The sequence below is a fragment of the Entamoeba invadens genome, assembly GCF_000330505.1.
Source record: "Entamoeba invadens IP1 unplaced genomic scaffold scaff_1105074725199, whole genome shotgun sequence".
Classification (NCBI taxonomy): Eukaryota; Evosea; order Mastigamoebida; family Endamoebidae; genus Entamoeba; species Entamoeba invadens.
The window spans coordinates 41592-58638 of NW_004440113.1; the positions used below are offsets into that span (position 1 = coordinate 41592).

Consider the following 17047-nt stretch of genomic DNA (forward strand, 5'->3'; position numbering starts at 1 on the left):
CATAGTAATTTCAACGTTGTTTATTTGTAAATCTGATTGGAAATAATATTTACCAAGTGAACTGATTTTTAAATTATTTACAACACAATTCAACCGAAAAGTGATATCTTCTCCTTCTTTCATTTCTAAAATTTCGATCTCCAAAATATCAGTTTTATTTTTAATACTTTCCAAAATATACACATTGTTCATTTTAAATAACAGAGAGAACCACTTTGATATTTCAAATTTGATGTTTATTGAACTTGTTAATGGGGTGTCAGTTTGGATTTTTGTCAAATCCAAATCAAAAAGTGAACTATTGTATTGACAATCAGGATAAGTGTTTACACTTTCTTTTGTTATATTTGTATTTGTTGCATCACAATTACACTTTGTATTAAACACATCTAAAGACTCAATTTCATCGTTCTTAAATAATAAAAACCTTTCATACCCCTTTCTTGCACAAACTGATCTCGCTGTTGCATTTACAAAGTATGTAACTTTTACTGTCGTATCATGTGATTTCCCCAAAAACAAAAATCTGGTTTTTTCATAAATATTTCCCACAACTCCGCCACCTCTGTCTTGAAACATAACGCTTTGTGTTACTTTACCATCAATAAACAAATAAGCAATATTTGTTTTTGAGCGATGATAATAAATCCAATGTTTTTGGTCTACATCCGAATATATTGAAATTCCCTTGCTAAATATTTCAGCGCATGGTCGAAACTTATCATTAATATTTGTACGACAATATCCTTCTCCATTAAAACATCCATATGAAACAAATAACATATCAGGACGATCATTATCCCAAATAAAAATTCTGACCAAAGTACTTTGTTCTCTAATAAATAATGCTTTCAAATAATTGTCTTTTTCAAATCTAAAATGTACATTCATGTTATCACCAACTTTGTGTTCAATTGATATCTTCTGGGAAGAACAACACCCATTTTTAAAAATGAAAGTTACATCGTTTTTATTATAAGAATAAGACCAATTTGTTTGATAACACTCAGAAGAATTGGTTTGAAGTGTTAAGGTGTTTGAATGTTCGCACCAATAATTGGTACTCCTACTTAAGAACAGCAATAAAAATGTAATAAACGTTTTTACAAAGTACATTAACTGAAATTGTGAGACCGCCGTAAAATTATAATTATATATAGATTTTTTCAATGATATTAAATAATTATTTCAAACAGTTAATATGTTCATACAAACGTAACATTTTGATCAAAAATATAAAAATATCATATTTTTTATTTTTACAATCAAATTAATAATTTGAACAAATACAACATTAAATAATGTACAGTATCAGTTTTAAATTATTGTTTATAAGTTTCATTGTTTTACATGTTTTACATTATTTATTTAATACACAATCTAATTATATTAAAAACATAATCATAACAGATATGGTTATATTTTTGGAAGTGCAACTTTGTATATTTTTTTATAAATATCCATCAAAAATATATCTTAACAAGTGAAATGATATTACAAATATATTATTTTATTTTAAATCAAAGACAACAATTCCAAATTATACACAGTTTGTGTTTGATAAAAAATTATATAATACATAATATGAATATGATTTAAAATGATATAAAAAACATGTAAAGTGCATCATATAATGGACGTACTGTTTATAAAATTAATTTACACAAAAGTATCACTTTGAAAACGATTTTTTGGAATTTTCAATACCAAGGCCTTTTTGTTCTTATTGACTTTTCTTTAAAGATATTTTCATTATTAAATATTTTATTTATCAACTTGAATCGTTATTTTGAAATTGATTTTTGTTATTTACATTATTGTTATTTGAATTTGTTTTGTCATAAACAACAAAGTCTAGGTTATAAAGTTTCATTGACGATTGATAATTGTTGAACTCGGTTTTTTAATTTGATATTCATAAAAATAGAGCAGAATATGTACCATCTTATCTTTAATATACCATCTAAGATTATTTTTCTTCCAATTGTTGAATTATATTTAATGAATCAATTGAATATAAAGATTTATAAACTTAACTGTGTATTTTCAATTTAAAAAACGAACTTATATTATTTTTTAAAGTTTGTATTTTGATGTTTTTATCAAAAGTCAATTAAATCTAATGAAAGACATACACAAGTGTTATAAACAAGTACTTGATCATTGTTTGTTTTAGTTGCATCTGTAATAAATTATTTGTATTGTAGATAATCAAGCCTTTATTTAACGAAACAATTTTTTTATTTTTTTGTGAATAATTTGTTAGACAAAAAAATAATAATTTTTATTTAAATTGTTAATATTTTAATGAATCGGATTAATTTCGCCTTTTTTTCGCCTTTATTTTCTTCAATAAAAATTCAACAAAATGTAAAAACATTTGAAATTAAAAATTATTAATAAAATAAAATATACAAAAAAATAAAAAATTATAAAGGGGTGGAAAAAAACCGCTTTTGATAATTTTTGGCGAATAATGGTAAAATGTTTTCTAAATGTTATTTTATTTTATTTTTTTATTTAAACAAAAAGAAAAAAAACATCATTTTCATTTTGCCAGAGCATTTTTTCGAAGTGTTTAGAAGAAGGCAGTTAAAGTCTATTTATATTACGGTTAATAGTTGAGTTATTACAGAATTTATTTGTAATTAAACGGAATACTACCAACATAATAAAGACATTTAACCAAATATACATTTGTTTTCAAACAAAGAAATAAACATTAAGTATGATAATTTTAATAAATAAATAAAACTAGAATGAATGTTGTTATCTTCGTTATCGGCTTCTTCCTTGTCGTCACTTTAAATTTATCACTTTAATATCATTTTTTTCATTGTGTTGCTGTCTAATAAACAAACAAAAATTGTTTAACTTCGCAGTAAACGTTATAATTTGTTATTTACACTTTAAAAGTTCTCTTTTATACCATTCTCCATTTTTTGATTATTAGAACTTTAAAAATTTATATTTTACAGATTTTTATTGCGATAAAACGAGTTAATAAAAAATAGAAAATTTAATTAAAAAAAAATAAAACCAAGTTATTATTTTTCTTTTCGAGGTTTCTTTTCATTTGAAATTTTGTTCTTTTCATCCTTTTTGATTTTCATAAGTTTTTCAACACCGAGCATGTGCTCTCTATCAGTAAAATTCTCAATGGAGACTCTAACAGTCTGGGGTTCTTTTCTTTTTTGATCCTTACCAAGAAAAGAGCAACCCTCTCTGGCATAAGACATGTCAACTTTTGCAACACCTTTAAGAAGGTCTACAGTGTTGAAGTTGGGGTTGACACATCTCATGTTTTCCAACTCTTCTTTTGATGGGTGTTGAACCACGTAAATTATACCAGCCTGTTTGAAGGCGCTGGTCATCGTGTCGCCATCAGACACTACTTCCCATGAGTAAACAAGCTGCCTAATTTTGTCTTCCTCTGAGAGCTTTGCAAATTTTTAACGCATTTTTGAATCGAGTGAGTTCATTTTGAGAATTTTCCCGTTTCTTTGGACCGTTTCGTCACACTTTCATTTTCTTTTTCACTTAATGAAATTTTGTGTAACATCAAATTGTTTTGGTCCGCAAGGAAAGTTTTTTGTTTCCCGAAAATTCCCAGATCCATAGGCTGACATAAATGGGAACTGTGGGGGACTTCCTTTATAATTTCAACACATTTTTCCCGAAATAATGCTTCAATTTCATCACTGAAATGGCCCGAAAAGCCGTCAATAATTAGATACGCCTTCGTATCAACTCTCACACCCATTCGGTTTCTTTTTTCCTTAATATTCGGGAAAAATACTTGTTTGAGCCACATTGTGTATAATTGTGTATTTAGAACACCTGATTTTTGGTATCTAATAATAGCACAAGTCTTGAGTTCCACAATTAGCTTGTCTTCGATGGTGAGTCTTTTGGTAACAACAAGGGGTGTCATTTTTGTCCCATTTAGACAACCACAACACAAAAGACTCGTTTTAGAACCATCTCTGTCGACTTCGTTAAAAACTTGTTCTCCTGATTCGACTGACACGTAGACAACTCGGGTTCTTGAATCAACTTATTCATCGAATCCAACTTCATCTAAGTTAAAAACAAGCTCAAATCTGCATCCATCCAATTTTCTTTTTAATTCCGAGTAATACTGTAGGATGGCAGTTTGTGATACCTCTGCTCGTTTTGTTTCCATAACTTGGGCTTTTTTGTTTCAATTCCTGGGATTAATTTAAGGACTTTATTTAATTGCATTGTTCCCATTGTTTTGCCGAAATTTTCAAACATGAAAAGTCCAATTTCTTCTGGTTTTGCTTTTTTAATTTCCTTCATTTCTTCTGCTATTTTTAGAACTTCTTCGTCTGAAAGAAGTCGTTTTCTTCCCTTTTCCGAATTTTTTCCATTTTTGTCTTCTTTTCGTATTTTTTGAATTTGTGAATTTACACCGGATTCCTTAAAAGTCCCGAAAAAATACTCAAGTGCTACTCTAATTGATTTTTAGTTCCTTTAAACTCATTAATTGGCACATTAGAAAGATCGTTTAATGAAAACCGCACTTGCTCTCTAAAAGTGGGAAAAGATTCTTTTTTATTTTTATCTCAAGGTCTTGGAAAGCTTTGAAAATAATAGGGCAATTAATTAGGTTTTGCTAAACCCTTTGACTAACAGGAATTTTCGGACCAATCATTTTCAAACTTTCGTGTTTTTTGGAACTTTTTTATATTCTTTCTTTAATTGAGGGGGCTTGGAAGAAGGTTGTGACATTGTTTAAAAAGGTTTATAAAAGAGTTTATTAAATAGGCTATTGATATTGTTTTTTATATTATTGTTACATTTTATTGATTAATTATTATTTTTATTTCGAAATTTAACAAGAGTTTTTTCATCTAAAAATTTTATAGTGACTTTGTTTTGTTGCGATAAAAGACTTTTTATAATTTTTATTGTTAGTAAAGTTAAAGAATTGTTATTATAATTTGCTTGGATCTTATCAAATGAATAATAACTTTGTTATTAATTGTTATATTTGTTGTTTGTTAATATTATTTTTAATCAATTTAAATAATTAATGTTGGATAAATAAATTTAAATTATTATATTATTATATTTAAAAACTATTAATTATTATAATTTAACCATTTATGTAACTAAAATCGTATTTTAGAAAAACTGGTTAAAAAATAGTTTATTTACTATTATAAAATAGTTAAAAACGATGACTTATATTTTTCTTATTGTCAACTTAAATTGCACAACACCCATAGAATGATCATGAATTGATTCATTTGACACAACATATCGAAGCTGTGGTTATCGTTGTGTGTCTCTTTTGAACTATACAAGTGTTGAGTAGTTTTCATTACTTTTCAGACCCACCATTCGAATCAATTCTTCAAAACAAATTATAGTATAAAATAATAAAAATATTAATGTTTATAGTTATTTTGTTTATCTTTATAAAAGTATGTGCTTAAATCCCAAAATATTACATATATTTACTGTAATAAAATGAACAAGATAGTGCATCAAATGGTAAGAAAGTTGTAGTTAATCATTTTTTTATAATTACTAGATAAAGGTATTAGAACCCCTTTAAGATAAACAACACATCAACTTTCACTTTGGCACCATGTCTTCTTAATAACGTATTGGGCTGATAACAGTCATTGTCTCCATGATGTTTTCAACATTTTTTTATTGAAATGCACTTTTGGGCAAGCATTTTGGCTGGCGGGAAAACCCGCTTCACTACCATTAACTTGTTTTATTGTATAGAAAAATAACGTTTTTGGCATTTTGCCGATTTTTAAAATATAAAATAATACGGTGGCGAAAATCCGCTTTAGATCTTTTTTTGTCTTTTTCGTAACCAAATTCTTATTGTTTTATGATGCAAACTTATCCAATAACCAAATATTGCCTTTTTAAATTGTGAAAAAATAGTGTGTTTTTTCTCGGCATACAAATATTTTTTAACCAAATGTACTGAATAACATACAAATACACATAATATACTTGAATTTATTCACCATCCAAAATTGATTGCCACACTTTCAAATCGTCCACAGTATCCTCCCAGTCTTTTTTATCGTTTTTCTGCACAGCGGGAAAAACCGCTTTACTACCATTTCCTGATAAAATTACACATAATTATAACCAAAGTTTCAATTTACCTCAAATAATTGAGGTTTTGGTGGAAAAAAGCAACAAAACACGAGAAATTATTACGGACATGTGCAGCGCCCTTTTACCGCTTCTAATAATTTACACAAAACTATCCGTCTTACATTGTTTTTATTGACCAATATTAATAAATTGCTTCGTTTATTTTATAAAAAGTTTCAAAAAAGCAAGTACAACGAAATAACGAGTCATTTATCGCTTGCTTGACAGGCACTTGAAAAACCGCTGGGAATGGATGCACTCACCTTCAGTTGGTGAGTAAGTCCAAAGTGCGTTTTTCAGTTTGGCTTTGAAATGCATTTATGAGCGAATGAGGAATTTAACAAGAGGGAATGTGAAATAAAGGTGCAGTCTGTCTTTGCTGAGAGACATTGAAAAGTGGTTTATTAAAAACACGTGCTGGCCCGTGTATTAACTATGTTGCTCGAGAGGTAATCGATTTGACTGTTGAGTATTTGTTTAATGGACGATTTAAAAAAAACGAGAAAAAATATAAAGGAGTGAAAGGGGGTTTGAAAAAAAGGTACACTCGCGGGTTAGTGTTTTTGAGTTTTTTATTTCTGCAAAAAATTGAAAAAATATTTAATAAAAAGTTCATTTTATTTGATAAATTCTGAGTTGTTTTTTGGTTATTTTGGCTTCAAAGAACAGTTTCGAAGTCAATCTTTCTTGGTCCTCTTTTTATCATTCGGCAAATCCGGCCTTTACTTTACATAAAAAATAATTCACAAATTTCAATAACAAACATCGGCATCTTGAAAAAGTAATATATATTCTTGTAAACATTGTTTTTTGAATCAAATCGAAGAAAAGGAAAAAAATAAACTATACTAAAAAACTATAATCATATTATCATTTAACTATTAAAGTATCAAAAGTGGGGTTTTCTATTTTTTTAAATAAATTAAAACTTGTAAACCTAAAACATGTGTTATTTATTTAAAACCTTAAAAGGTAACGTTAAAATAATAAACCAACAAGCCATAAAAGAAAAGTGACATAATATCACAACAACTATTTAAATACTTAAGTTTGTATTTCCATTAATTCAAAAATAAAATAAATATATAATATGTATTAAAAATAGAAACCACAATAAGAACAAGCCAGCAATATTTATAAAAGAGTCAGAAACGACTAATTATTATATGTGGTGTGTAAGTCAATACCAACAGACTCATTAGAGGAACACAACAGAGGCACAAACGTTATTAATTCGGGAAGGAGTTAAATAATTTGATTGAATAATTAACTATGGTTTATTATTTTTTAATATGAATAAATTATATAATTATTATTATTTGTTAATTAAAATATGGATTAATTTTTTATACATGCTCAATCCATTTTTATTTATTCAAATCACAAAATTTATTCATTAAACCCAAAATTCCACATTTTCATAATCAATTACCATTTCAATTTTGTTAAATAATTTTTTTTCATTTTTACAAAAAAGAAATTATACACTAACAGTAACCATTTTTGGGTAGTAACCATTTTTCACACCCCCATACAAATGTTATTTTTTGTTAATATTATTTTCCCTAATTTTTAAATTAAAATTCTTTATTATCTTTCTGTTTTTGAAATTATAAAAACACATCAATTTTATTAATATTTTTAAAGCAAACATACAATTTTTATTTTTTTTTATTAACCAAAACTTTAAATAAACATTGTTGCCACCTTAAACCTTTTCCACTTGCACGGAATTCAACATGAGGCAGATCAACTTCAATGACATTATGAAGATGGTTGATGTAGATTTAAAAACAAAATCTTTTATCAAACTTGTGTTTGATTTGGAAACTGTTAATGGTTATATTTAAGCCAGTCTTAACCAAGCTATTAACAACTATAACAACATTATAAACTACATGATCACCGATTTTGACAAAGATATAATGGCATTTCAAAATGACATAGACTCGATCAACAGGATTTTGGAAGTTATATCTTCTATTATCAATACAACAAACAACATTAAAAATTGACCGAGCACACTATCAACCACCTTCAATTTGTTCGATAATACACAGTTCAGCGCGCCATATCATTCAATTGTCCAACTATCTGAGACATGATGGTATACTAGAACCTGGAAATATCACAATAAATACTCCTATTATGGAAACAAATAGTAATTTGTTTCAATTTCAAATCAATTCAAAATAGCAATTCATCAATTGAAGAAATCTCAATTATAAATAACAATGATGTCATTGAAGTTCTTGGCTTGGAAACTAACGATTGTTGGCAAATTGAACAATAAAAACAAATGGAAGAAGAGGGGTAAGAATCCTTTGAAACCATGGAAGAGTTAGACAATAACAATAATCGAAACTCTCAAATAGAAATGCCACTTGATGAAAAATAGTTTAGTTGTGATGGGCTTTGGGATTACCTACGAACAAAAAAATAGAAAAAGACTTCATAATGATTATCGATGCATTACTAAGATGCATAGATAATCATGCATCTTAGTAATAATAATCATCTTAAAAATAATCATTTTTAAAACTCAACAAAACATTAAATCACCAAACAGAATAATACAAATGAACAAATTGTCTGAATATAAGAACTTGAAATACAATATTAATTCTGGAGATTTTTTTGGCAAGTCTCACACTGAATTTTTAAGTGCCGATAATTGGAGACAACAATTAATATTTGCAAAACAAACAAGTTGGTTATCGGGTAGAATGGCAATTTCAGTGAAAATGAAAAAAATACAAATAGTATATTATATCGAACAAACAGAATCCGAAAAGAATCCACCAACATTTAGTGATATGATGTTTTTTTGGCGACAGAAATGGAACGGACTTCAGTAAACATTCAAACATTGTATAACTTTGTTGAGCACAATGACAGAATAAAGACAGCAAAAGGTGTACCAATGGAGAAAGAACGCATCGATGTTTATGTAGAGTTAATCAAAATATACTTTGATATATTAGAAAAGGAAGCATGGGTTGTACCAGTCTCTTTTATATTTAACTGTGACGAGTCTGGATTTCAAGAATGGGCAGATAAAATGTACGAAAAAGTTATTGTCTCGTCTTATTCGTCTAATAAAATGGATATATCAATAACAAGAGGATCTGGACGAATGACCATGTTAGGGACAATTTATTTGGATGGAACTATATTTCCTCCATTTTTTATTATACCAACCATATCAATGGAAAAGAAACTAATCAAGAACAAAATAACTCCGAACAAAGCGGTATTTAAACACTCCTAAAAGTCTTCTATGAACAACTACTTGTTTAAGTTGTGGTTTAAAATTTTTTATTCCCAATTTAGACAATAAAATAAAACTGTTAAAGTATAAAGGCGAGTCTATATTATTTATCGACATTTATGGTTCACATATAGGTATTAAATCAGTCAAATTATTTTCGGAAAACAACTTTAAGATAATTTTAATGCCCTGTAATTCATCACATTGTCTTCAAATGTTGAATGTATCTATTTTTGGAAATCAAAAACCCGTATGTGTGACTGAAAAGTGTTTTATGAATTATGCATTTGAAAATTTGTCTTATTCAGCAATACAAACATTATCAATCATCAATTCATCGGAAAAGGTAACAACAACAAAAAATGTTATTTATACTTTGTTGCATGTGGACTGGTTCCCTGACTTTTGGACAATTATACGGTAGTTTGTGAATTATTGCCTCAATCTTGTTCTCATTTGATTTTTTTTTCTTTAATTGTTTGAAATTGAAGAAATGAAAATGAAAATAAGTTTAAATGATTCGACAATAAACAATTCAAAGAAAAGAGTGTTGATAAAATTACGTGTGTAGTATCACAAGTTGGACAGTACTAAACTTAAAATGAACCATGGTTTCTTCTTTTATAAAAGTCAAATAATAAAATTGAGTAAAGTTGGATGGAGAAAATATTGATAAATGAAGTCTTTTATACACATTTAATATTTTTGAATAAAATATAAATTGTTTTAAATAATATAGTAAAAAAACAAACAGTACAGTAAAAATACGAAGAATGATTTACACAGAGTACATTGATTTTATTGTTAATTTTATATTTATTTTCACATACATTGATGAAGTTGGGTTATTTTTAAATCAAAGACGTAAACAAAGATACTTTTTAAATTGACGTTGTTGTAGTACACCTTTATAGCATTTCAGAGAGCCGAATATCACTGTGTTTATTATGATGGTCACCGGTAAAATATGATCTTCAGAATATCAAACAAAAGTTCCAAATTACTGTTTTTAAAAAACAATTAAAGATGTATTTATCAAACAATTACAAGAGTGGTTCAGGGGCGTTTTTATTCATATTGTTTTGGATTATGCGTTTATTCATAAAAGAGACACGAAAGTTATGCGCAAAGATTATAGGATTTGTGTAACTTATATTACTCCTTAAAGTCCCCAGTTGAAGGCAATAGAGAAGTGTTTTTCGATTGCAAAATCATACCTAAACCAAGTTATGGTAGACGAGTTGATATTCATTGAAACTATTAAAAGCACGCCTAACAATCATCATCTATTCCGAGGAAAATTGAAATTGATTTGTTTTCGTTGCTTGTTTCCGCTTCACTTCTAATAATCACAGAACAAAATACATATGATCTTCAAATGAAAACGGAAGAATGGATATCAAGAACAAGAGAAGGAATGTTTTTTTGAAAATGATGATAAGCCAAATTACAAAACCGTCAGAGTTGAAATGACACATTCTCAAAGTGAAATTAAATTGGTTTTTGAAAAAGGACCAGATTTTATAGCGACTATCACTTTTAAATCCAAAGAAAAAGCAATAGAAATATTACAACATAGAGTGATACCAGAATCCGCATTTGTTCCATCAAATACAATGCTGTAGTAAGTTAAAGAGTGTCAAATAAATGTGAATAACAACAAATTTGAACGTGTTGAAGATTTATCAATATTTTAAATGCCAACAACAAAACATGATAGCACTATAAAATGTTGCACCAAAGGAAATGATATAAATGAACAATTTGTTGATAATAAATAAGAAGTCATGAACACGAATTATGTCAATATTTTTAAATTATAAATGAATAAAGAAAAACAAGTTGACTAGGAAGTGATTGAAATAAATCTGTCTAATTTTGTTCAGCGAGTAAAAAGATACGAAAACAATGTTTTAGAAAACAAATTTCATAATGATCCAATTCATCTCGGGTCGAGAAATGACATATTATTTAGCAGAGATATAATTAAATATCAAATGCTAATACAAAATTTTTCATCCGTATACCTTTTGGATATAATTAAGAAACAACAATTTTTGGCATTGTCCTTTTTATGTACCAGATGTTTGTGAGTTTAAAAGGTTTAAAGAAAAACTTCGAAATGAATGGATGTTGTGGATGAACGAAAAAGAAAATTCAAATTTTACAAAGAATAAAGAAAATAGAAAAAGTGTAATAAGACAAGAAGTATGTAAATAGATTTTATGATCAATTAATTTGTTGAATTATAAAAAATACATAACTCGTTTAATGTTTGTGGTATTGATCAAAGATCTCTTGAAACTCGTATAAAATTGATGTATACACAAATTGCTTCAAGAATATATGATACTCTTTCGCAAATTGAGAACTGTTTTTTTGTTCCTTTTTTATATATTTTTATTTTAAAGGGATTCATGAGGATAGTTAATTTTTCGGAGGATGGTAAATATCTTAAACATAATTTCTTTCAATTTAGATTTTTTTGCCTAAGATCAAAAAGGTATATTTTGAAACACATGATTTTCTTTAAACATGCTATTTATGGATTTTTTGAAAGATGATTCTTTCAGTTGATTTTTACAAAAAAATAATCTACTTCTATTTTCTGATTTACCACTTGACTAACCTTGGTTTAAATGAAAACATTTGACAGACATTTAAATTATCGAAAAAGTCGATTTTTTTTATCAAAATCACAAAACAAATTAATCGAACAATTTTGAATTTTTTTTACAAAAATAATATATTATAAATCAATTCATGATATTTCAAACAATAAAAATTGATAGCAAATAACGTATTAATAACGTATACTCTATGCGATGACAATTTATGTATTTGCGCAAATTCAAAACGAGAGGTTTTGAAGATCGATAAAACAACGATTGACAAATGAACAAATTTTTAAAATAAAATCATTTTTGTTTTAAAAGGTTTTATTTATATTTCAAAACATATATACATAAGAAATATATGTTTATATTAATACTTTGCATTATACAATATTAATTCTCAATAGAAATTTGTTCAATTCATTAATCAATTTTATATATTATTTGGCGTTTTTGTTGTGTTTTGACGATTTTTGATATAATCAATTATCAAAACCCACTTTATAAAAATTCTTTGATAATTTTATTTATAGAATTTTAAATCAATAATGGCAGTGCTATAAATATCTCTGAGGATGGTAAGTCGTGTAACAAACAGACTTTATCAACACGGACTTAAAAACCTAAGAAGTGAAATGACGTGTTCCCATATTCAAAAATAGTAACTTACTCAATATACATTTCAGATAGATGTAAAAGTGTAAACTTTCTATTTCTGTCATCCTCAGAAAATGATTGCCATCCTCAGAACTGTAAATCTGTTTAAAACACAAGTTAATATCAAAATGAAACAATCAAATTAAAATATACACAATATGATTAACTTTGTTATTATAATAAATTTGAATAATTGCATAAATTACAAAATTATTAATAAATTTGTTATTTTAAAATTACATTTTTAGAAAATCAGTGTTTTCGACTTTTTCAATTTTCATTTTGATAAAAAACAATTATTAATTTAAACGTAGATTTTAATTATTTTATAAAGACGGATTCGGAAATAATTTCAATAAGTATATAATCATAATATGAACAAGTTGAATTCACGTTTTGTTATTTCCCGTCTCAAGTTCGCGAGATATAATTATTGTTTTTGTTTACTGATTATTGTGGCGATTTTTTGATTGTTTTTAATATTTTGGCATTTATGACAAATTATTACCATTATTTAAAATTCGAACTTTGACTCGAAATATTAAGTGTAAATTATAACTTGAGTTATGAAAGTGGGCCTTATGGGGAACTGAACCTTATGGATTTGTTTTTTGTATCTTCAGAAAAATATTTTTTAATAAGGATAGCTTTGATCCCGAGGATACACCTTATCCTCAAGAAACCCTTAAATATATTTTTTTAAATAGTTAGGCCCTGTTTTGGGGGGATATAAGCTATATTTTTTATTTTGAATTGTAATTAAATATAATTAAATTATTTTATTTTATTTTATATATCATTTTAATTTATTATACTACAGGCAGTGAAGTGAAGGTATAAATTTTCAATTGAATACTAAATAAAAGGGTTTTTTCTTTTTATAAATCTTGTTTTAATTGGCTAAAACAGTCATTCTCAATGAAGCCCCAGATAAACAAGCTGAAATTGTCCTTTTTATTATAATAAATATGGACATTTTTTTTATTTTTGCTACCAAATTGTCAATTTGTGAATTATTAACATTAGTTATTTAAATTATTAAAAAATAATAATCATGGAAAATTCAAATCACAAATAAACTAGTTAAAAACCATCAATTAACTAAACTCCCCAAACCAAAAAGCAAATTCCATAAATTCCACTTCATCATAAATCAAAGAGTTTTCAAGTGAGTTACCTTTTGCCAGTTTGTTCAACACCCACATTATTCTATAACCACATTCCCAAGACCCCCTTTGTTTTGGAGCTTGATACTTCAACAACTTAATATCACCAAAAGATCTTTGGATAAATTCCAATCTTTGTTTTGGAAAGTCACTTGGCAAAGTATTGTCTTCTTGTACATTGATCAACAAAGAATCATAATACAAAGCACTCCAGCCATTGCTTGTCTTAAACAACAAGAACAACGCCCAATGATTTCCGTGTATAAAAATAGGTATCCCAACAATACAAAATTTTGGAGAATAATTAACGTCCCTACGAGTAATCAGTTCAATGCCAATGCATGTTAAACATTCGACGTTGTTGTTGTTTAAATCGGACTGAATACTATCAATAAAATTATCAATTCTTTCGTCATTCAACCAGTCAAGTGTTATCAATTTACAATCAGACACGGGAGTATTCTATTGATCAGTAGTTAAATAGTAATGTTTTAACAAACTTGTTGAATCGTCTTTTTTGAAATTTGGTCTCTCTTTGTCTCTTTTTTTTCTTTACTTGAAAAAAACTTAATATTTGTAATCAACCGTATGGGTTTTGTTTCCTTGACTTCGTTTTTTGCAATTTTCAGTTTCTTTCCTTCTTTCTTGTCGATTGACTTGACTCGTTTCAATTTCTTTTCAGTTCTTTTTTCTTTTTTTTCCAATTTTAGTTTATTCTTGGATTCGATTTCCTCCATCAATTTTTTATCTCCAGAATCAACTCTAATTTTATTTTGAAATGATTCTGATTCACGCACTGGGAAGTTGACAAGTGCTCTGACAATATCTCCTCGTCTATATAATTCCCAGGCAAGAAGGGGGTTACAACGGCAGTAGTAATTACCGTCACAACATCTAATAACATCAACACCTACTTGTTTGAATGCACTGATAACATTGGAAACCGTGGTGGCTTTTTCATAATTGACTAAAATTTCAATGATTATCTTTGGTTATTTGTTCAACCTCCTTTGGTTAACCAAGTCATCAACAAGTGATTCTTGCCTGTACCCCGTACCCAATTGTTGATTCAATTTCCAGTTTTCAATTTCGAAATAGGTTTTTTATAATTTAAATAAAACTCTGATTTATCACATATATTTTTAGAATAATCAGATTTCAGGCAGTTAAGTTCTTTCTGTTTAGTTTTCAAATAATCAGTTCCATCTGACAAAATTACTGGTCGAGATGATTGTGTTGATTGTTTGGTTAAGACTTCATCGATGTTCATTTCCAAAATATCTGTACGTGCTCGGTGACTTTTCTGGTTGCCAAATATTCCAACGTCGAGCATTTGAAGAAAGTTTGTTGTGTTCGGAATAAAGTGAATTACTTGAATGTTGTTTTTGGCAAGATTGTCGATAACACTTTTGTCATTGTGGCTACTACAGTTGTCCAAAAACAGAATGACCGTTCCTTTGTAATTGTGAATAGCACGGAGTTTGTTAACTTCCAAAATAAACACGTCATCGACCCATTCTTTGAAAAGTGTATTAGTCAAAGTACTTTTTCTTCCGAACATAAAATGACAATTAGTCTCATCATAACCATGTTGATTTAAACATGAATTAATATGTCTCGTTGGGATAATGAAAGTTGGTTTTAACCGATAATCTCTTGCATTTATACAAGCAATATGGGTAATTTTTTTTGATTGACTTGTCGGCTGCGCAGCGAACTTTATCCAACTTGACATTAAGTGGAATAAACACCTTAATATTTCGTGTATCAATAAATTCCTGGTGTCCACACTCATCCATATTAAAAATAAAGTTGGCTGGTATTCCTCGAATTGTTGAATCGACACGTTGAAAATAATCAACAATCGCTTCGGGTGTAACTCCCAATCTACTTTTTTCCACAACAACAGCTTTGAACAGTTTCAATCCCAAATGATTCATTTTGTTGTATATTCCTTGTTTTGTATAAGTTATACCAAAACACTTTTCAATATATGTTTTTATAAATGTTGCAGTTAATGCCTTACCAAACTCCAATCGGTTGATTATCATTTCTTTAAGTTGGTTTTCTTGTTGATTTGAAAGTAAACTTTGTCCACCGACGCTTTTGTGTATTCCATTTATTTTGTTAATTCCAACATCTTTGAGCTTTGACAATCTACTCGGTGAGACTTTAAAAAGACTACTCAAGCTTTTTAAATCAAAAATAGTCCCAATTATTTTTTTGTTTGTGTTATTCCATTTTTTGCATTCTGTTGTTATAAACCACACCTGTTGTTGTCTCGAACAAGAATTAATTAAAAAGTCGTTACTCGAAACAAATTTGCAAACGAATGTATGAATTATTTTAAAGTGCTCATTTTGTAAATAATGGAATGCTGACCATGATATCATTTCATAAGGAGTAATCACTTGTGTTTTATTTACCATTATCAACACTTCATTTTGATTATTTTTCAATTTGATTAATTCATCATCATTTAAACAGTTTATTAACTCCTTTGATAATTCGTTATCAACTATTTTCATTGTTGAAATAGTAGTTTCTGTTATGTGTTTTTGTTGTTCATAATTCAAATACTCATCGATGTTACATTCTTTTAATTCATAATCTTGTGATTTTGTTAATTCAACGCTCATGAATAAATGTGGGAAACCATCATTACTTATTACCTTTATTTTTGACTGATTGTGTTCTTGTTCCATTTCTGTTTGATTTTTCAAGTTAAAATCAGTCAACAATAGATTTTAACTATATCATTGGTTAATAATTAAATAATAAATTAATGCTTTTTTATTATTGTTTAATAGATTATAATAAAAAATAAATTTGGAAATAATCTAAAAATGGGTCTAAATTTTTTTAAAATATTTTTTTTAGTTTTATTGACCAAAAAATAAAACCCGAAAAAACAGTAAAAATATGACGTAAAATTGTTCTATTATTCTCAAAACCCTTTTATTTAGTATTCAATTGAAAATTTATACCTTCACTTCACTGCCTGTATATATATTATATTAATTTACACATTTTCATGGTTTTAAAATTAAACTATATACTAATGTTCTATTAAAAAAGTACCAATGAAATGAATATTATGCTAATTTGTATAAAAAATAGAAATATTTCTCACAACAAAATTGAAAGTCAGAATTAATATGAAAACACCAAAACATCTCAAT

At 27.4% G+C, this 17047-nt stretch overlaps 1 protein-coding gene across 1 annotated transcript; it reads right to left on the reverse strand.

The window, feature by feature from the left end:
- Positions 1-1116, reverse strand: EIN_093280 (hypothetical protein; the record flags this gene model as incomplete). The annotated part of the gene is made up of 1 exon (XM_004253904.1): positions 1-1116. A coding segment is annotated over one exon (1116 nt), but the record flags the coding sequence as incomplete, so codon positions are not given.
- Between the last annotated feature and the right edge of the window lie 15931 nt (positions 1117-17047).